The sequence below is a fragment of the Pyrus communis genome, chromosome 11 (assembly GCF_041283825.1).
Source record: "Pyrus communis isolate YQ-2024b chromosome 11, ASM4128382v1, whole genome shotgun sequence".
Lineage (NCBI taxonomy): Eukaryota > Viridiplantae > Streptophyta > Magnoliopsida > Rosales > Rosaceae > Pyrus > Pyrus communis.
In genome coordinates this window covers 2,621,181-2,627,016 of record NC_142575.1, presented here as the reverse complement: position 1 = coordinate 2,627,016, position 5,836 = coordinate 2,621,181, and the positions used below count along the sequence as shown (strand labels likewise).

Here is a 5,836-nt window from a genome sequence, read left to right as displayed (position 1 = left end):
TGGGAAATTATCGTTTTCCAACTACTAAAATGATCATATTATTTCACAAGCTATTTTGTGGGATGAAACCCTTCATTCACCAAAATGGTAAACAGAAAGGAAAGAAACAAAAGCAACAATAAAACTATAAAATCATGATGCAAAGGATGATAAATTCAGATACAACACATTATAAAATATAACATTTGATGTATACAACACTGTTCAACTGATATTAGTATTATTTGACCAAAAAAAAAAAAACTGATATTAGTATTACTAATTGATAGTTTTCTTATTTTTCTTATGAATAGTCTAAGTTGTATGATTGTTTTTATATCGTCATGCATGTTTTTGATTAACTGTGTTGACATAAACACGGCATATATGTAAATAAATAAACTCGAACACGACCTATTGACACCTTTCTCCATTTCTCTTTGTAATAATTTGGGCTGGATGTTAGAAGAGTTCATTATTGAGTTTGTACTGGCCTTATAGATATATATATTTGATTGCTCCAAGCGCCCAAAGCCTACTTTATCATGCAGTCCACCCCAAAAATCAAAAAGAGAATAAAAGGATGGTCCTGATATATTCTTTCCATATTCTCTCCATGAGCAAATGCATATTAAAAGCAGCTCCCAGAAGGTGTTCTTCTGTCATGGTTTGCTAGCAATAATTCAAGCTCTCATTTTTATGCATCCCTTACTTTACATTAACGTTAGAAAGAAGAAGAGAGAACCCCAAATGAGAGCTTCTCTCCAAGGTAAGCAACTTTGCTTTGAAACTTGCCCTGTTGCCCTTGTGGTTGCTTTGCTCATGCTGAGTTTTAAGACTTGAGTAAAAAGGAGAATTTCTATACTATTCTCTCTTCATTCCTTTCCTTAGCGTTACATTAATAATTTCCTTAGCATTACATTAATGACATAATTACTAATCCGTAGTCCTCGCTGAGAAGAAATTGGATTGAGGAAGAGTTGGATTGAGTTGTCGGACTCTAAATTCACATTGATGTTGCTTACTAAACTATCTGATATCAGAGTGGGAATATGTTCGCATTTTATTCAGCAAACAAACGTGTCTCTTTTTTTTTGGTGAAAACTAATATTGATCCCATAAATTGTATATGCTTATTTTTGCCCCATTGAATACAGTTTCGACCATATTGTTTGACATTGGTCGATATCATTTCAGATAGTTGGATTGCATTTTGTTAAAATTTGGATGAAATCTTTGTTCTAGGTTCTTGTTCAGTTGATCCCGAATAGATGGAAAACATGGTGAAGTAATTTCAGTATACATATCAACTCAATTGGCCCCAGTTATCTGGAAAAAAAAAAAAAAAAGGAACAGAACAAGATATAAATCATTCAAATTTCATTGTCGAATCCAAGAATATATGTTTCTGTAACACGAATGACGACTCCTATGTCATCAGTTCAGAGCCAATATATATGTACATGAAGACATAAAAAAAAAAATTCAATCTGCACTAAAGAATCATCATGACAACAAATCCTGGACACTAATTTTACTAGCAATCCACATATTCATAGGTAGGACAGGTACGAAGCCACGCTTATGACTTCTTTCTTTAATTTTTGCAGACTTCAGAAACCCTTCCAGGCACCAAGAACTTCGCCGAAGATTTCTGCTATCAAGTCCCTGTCTGCGCATAGCAAGAAAGCATTGAAATCATCTCGGATGTCATATATCTTCCCAAACTTCACAAGGTATCGCATGCAGCTGGTTTTCAATTGAGGCAACTGGTACAGAGATGCATTTTGGAGCCTTTCGAGCACATTCTTTGTATCAATGTCTTCCAAAAGACTTTCATGGCAGGCGTCTTTCAGGTCAGAGATGTCGTACTTGTCAGCAGCATGGAGAAGTGCCAGCCTGTGGGTCAGAAATTCTTCATGTCCGATGTTTCCATAAATGTAATTAAGAAAAGCCTGACAAGCGTCAATTGACATATCGGAGATGTTTATGGTAGACAGTTCTTTCTCTTTGAGGTCATGTGAAAACATGCTCCGGAAAACAGGTGATCTAGCAGCAAGAATTGCCCGATGAGCTCCAATGCTTCCATCAGACACGTTAATCATGATGTCCGTGTGGATGCCTTCTGTTAACATTCGACTCAGGGACGCAAGAGCAGTTGCATTTGATCGCTTTTGCGTTGATCCTCCAGCCCAAATGGAGCAAGTTTCTCCACCCTATACTTGTAATGGTAAAATCATTGTCAAATTAGGAACGGTAAAACCAGCACCTACACTTTTGCTTACCCTAACCTCATTTCTGTAAGAACAACGTGATTTTGTTGGCTCTACGCAAATTTCATCAATGTTGTATTACCAAAAAAATTGGAAGAGATCAGCAATAAAGATGCTTACCTCTCCGGACGCAGTCTTCAAATCACGGAATTCAACGTCGATGATGAATTTTCCAGTTAAGGGAACCTCAATAGCCCAAACAAAATCATCATTGCTTTTGAGCTTTTTGTTTGTAACTTCTAAAACATATGTAACAAAGATAGAGTCTATTAAAAACAGAAAAAGAACAATATCTTAAAAGCCGGCATTCGAGTTAATCCTCACAGAAATTCTCCCGATAGAGAACGGACATGCATCGATATTGTATCTACACACTGATAACATGCTGCTATGTTTTGTTGGTGACAATGATATCGACACATTATGGATAATATATCTATTCCATTACCTGGATGAGTTAAGGTCTTTCGATCACCAACAGAACACACCACTCGAATAATAAACGAAGCAATCGGCGGATTCTCTCTCGTTAAATTCGATATCTCCGGATACAATTTAACAAACAACACTCTGTTCTTCTCCACAGATAAGTGCCTTCATTTCAAACCAAAACCAAAAACCCAAAAAAGAAGAAGGAAAAAAAGGTTAAAAATTATTCAATCCCAGAAAATATTCAAACCAAAATTCCCAGCTAACAATCAGATTATCATATAAATGATTGAAAGATTAAAGGGTAATTCTTGATTAAGCTTCTTAATCAATGATTTGAATTAAATCGAGGAAATTGGTAAAGAAAATGAAAACTTGAAGAAAAAAAGATGGAAATAATTTATGACTGACCAATTCCACTTGCCAATCTTGAAAGGATCGGACTTTCGGTATGTGCAGGAAGCCAAGTTGTCGATTCTCCATTGGGCGAGGCGTGAGGTGGTTTCGACTCTGTAAGCTGAATCGCTCATCCTATTAGCAGCAGAGAAAGCCAGAGCCGTCGTGATTTCATGGATGCAGTCGAAAATACCCTCCAACAGATACTCTCCCGGCTTTCCCAGGTTGACAATTCCCACAATGCTCGCTACTTCTCATTAGCATGTGCCACGAACCCAAAAACGACACCGTTCTGGTCTCTCTCTCCCTCTGTGTCTCCCACTGATTGACTCTGTTTTTTCCTCTGTTTCTACTGTATCAGTGTGAAAAATCTCAAAATTTTCAGGAGAAGATAAAATTTTTTTGGATATGGGTTTTAATCTTTGTTATTTAAATCTCATTGGGTTGCGATTTTTCAATGGTTTCTGGCACGCAAGCTTTGCTTTGGTTGTTTCTTACACCATTGATAGTGAAGCTTTGTTTTGGAAGAGAGAGAGAGAGAGAGAGAGAGAGAGAGAGAGAGAGAGAGAGAGAGAGAGAGAGAGAGAGAGGGAGGGAGGGAGGGAACGGGGCAGGGGCCTCTAGAGAGGGAGAGGTGTCTCTTGTGTATGGGGGTGGTTTGTTGGATTACAAACTGGTTGAGGAGAGGATGTGATGGGTTATGTGTGTGGGTGTGGAGGTTTTTTTAACTAAGCATACAAGCTTGGATTTTTGGTTTGTTTGCGTGGGTGTTTGGTGCTTTGAAGCAAAGCATCTTATACTTTTGAGTAATGTCCTAGCTTATTTATTGTTAGGTCGATGTTTGACAAAACTTGCAATTTGAAAACACTTTCGAGAGCACTAGGGTTTTTCATAAAAAATTCAACATGTTTATGATAAAAGCATTTACAGTGTGTGGGCAAATATTATAGAAATAACTCATTTTTCTAATCTTTCTTTTATTGTGCGCGAGTCATTTGTCATGACGATCTTTTTGACCCGATATCTAGACTATTAGGAAGAGAATATGTTTTTGTAAATTAAGACCTCAAGAAAAGGATAAGTGTATCTCTAGACTAGTAATGATTTGGTAGTTTCATTTTGTAAGCTTGTGGCTATGTATTTTTAGAATGTTTAGCTCATCACCTCAGGTATGTTAGCTTTGTGGTGACTTTGAAGTTAAAATTCATGAGTCACAAATCACAATTTACAAGTATATTATTATTGGTAGTCTCATTATATCCAAAAGAGAAAAAGGAAAAGGAAAGGGAAAAGGACATGCAAACTAATAGGCAAAACCAACGGCATTTGTTATCCAATAAAAACCAATGGAATTTATGCGTACACTTTAAATTATTTGATGGTACCACACGTCATCAGCCATTAAATCTTTTGGACCATATACTGATATCTACTTACTAATGTAATTAAACATGATTTACTTAATAAAATAGAGTACGATTTTCACTCTTTCAAATCTCTTCTCTTCTCCCCTCAACTTCCATCTCACTTTTATCTTTTTCTTTCTCTCTATAAAAAAAGTCAACACTAGATGTTGGTGTGGCTTAATTGTAACTGTTCGAATAGGAGGGGTGTGAGAATGTGACGATTCATTCTTAACACGACCTTTCACATGTGCTAAATTTTCAAGCTTAACACGCAGACAATACAACTTGAGTGATATGGAGCACGTGTGACCGTTGGGTTTCACACGTGGAATAACCTAGCTGGCTTTGATACTATGAAAAAAAGTTGAAGTTCCACTATAAAACTAATTGGCGATATGAGAAGTGAATCATGATAAAATAAAGTAAAAACAATTGATAGTTTTCTTGTAGGGAGAGAACATTAGAAAGATAATTAAGAGAGGGAGAAAGTAAAGTTGGGGTGGGGGCATCGATTAGGAAGGGTTGGAATCTTGGGTTCGTTTGTTTCCTTCTTTTATTATATTATTAGGAAATGAAAATTCTTTGATTGGAGGCTAGGGCATACAATACAAGTCGACAAGAAAGGTATCTTTGTGTGGGACATATAAACTCGAATCCTTATAAAGCATCCCAATATTACAAGTAATTTGGCACATTAATCCATCTTTCCTCTATATAAAATAAGGCACACACACTATGCATGCTAGTGGGATGAATCATGAGCCACATAAGTAGGCAACAAACCAAATTGGTGGATTTGTTCAAACACCAAAAGCCAACTGTATATGTAGGACACTCAATTGGGATTATAGAGTTGATAATTTTTTCACAGAAATTGAAAATTGGGTTGTTCTACTTGTTTGGGTTGAGAAATGTGAACAAGTGAAACTGATGTTTTCACTTAGGAGTATGCTATCCACATACCTTATTTTACTTTTCACACACCTCTTGATAATTTTTGTCCGTTGATCTTCTTCAATTCATCTAATCCGACGGTTAAATTTTGAAAATATGTATAAGAAGTAAAATAAGATGTGTGGATATCACATCCCTTTCACTTATATTGAAAATTGACGTATATGATGGGAGCGGATCAGTAGAGGGGGTGTCATGTCTCGGATTCGAAGGTGGTGGAAAATAACTTCGTGTTTGGTGCATGAAACATTCTCTCGTGCACCGGGCTCGAGTTATCCCACTCAAAAAATAGAGTTTCATTATTTGCCCAACTACGAGGCTAACTAAGGGTAGATGTTGCTAAAGTGCGTTAAATAAGTTGTGTAAACGAGCAGTTGCGAGTTGAGTAATATGAACTTT

The 5,836-nt window shown here is 36.5% G+C and overlaps 1 protein-coding gene across 1 annotated transcript; it reads right to left on the bottom strand.

Annotated features, from left to right (window-relative positions):
• Positions 1–1,342: 1,342 nt before the first annotated feature.
• LOC137742789 (BTB/POZ domain-containing protein At1g55760) lies at positions 1,343–3,846 on the bottom strand. Its single transcript, XM_068482741.2, has 4 exons — positions 3,093–3,846; positions 2,701–2,846; positions 2,373–2,491; positions 1,343–2,195 (listed from the first exon to the last, which is right to left on the bottom strand). Exons 1-4 carry the CDS (start codon positions 3,209–3,211, stop codon positions 1,593–1,595), a joined length of 987 nt encoding a protein of 328 aa, XP_068338842.2. The 5' UTR covers positions 3,212–3,846; the 3' UTR covers positions 1,343–1,592.
• Between the last annotated feature and the right edge of the window lie 1,990 nt (positions 3,847–5,836).

Bases quoted from the DNA above. Each gene is read 5' to 3' on its own strand.
- LOC137742789 (XM_068482741.2), bottom strand. From the start codon at position 3,211: ATGAGCGATTCAGCTTACAGAGTCGAAACCACCTCACGCCTCGCCCAA. The intron at 2,847-3,092 runs GTCAGTCATAAA...TTTGAAATGAAG, and splicing joins AAGATTGGCAAGTGGAATTG to GCACTTATCTGTGGAGAAGA. The intron at 2,196-2,372 runs GTAAGCATCTTT...TTACAAGTATAG, and splicing joins TGAAGACTGCGTCCGGAGAG to GGTGGAGAAACTTGCTCCAT.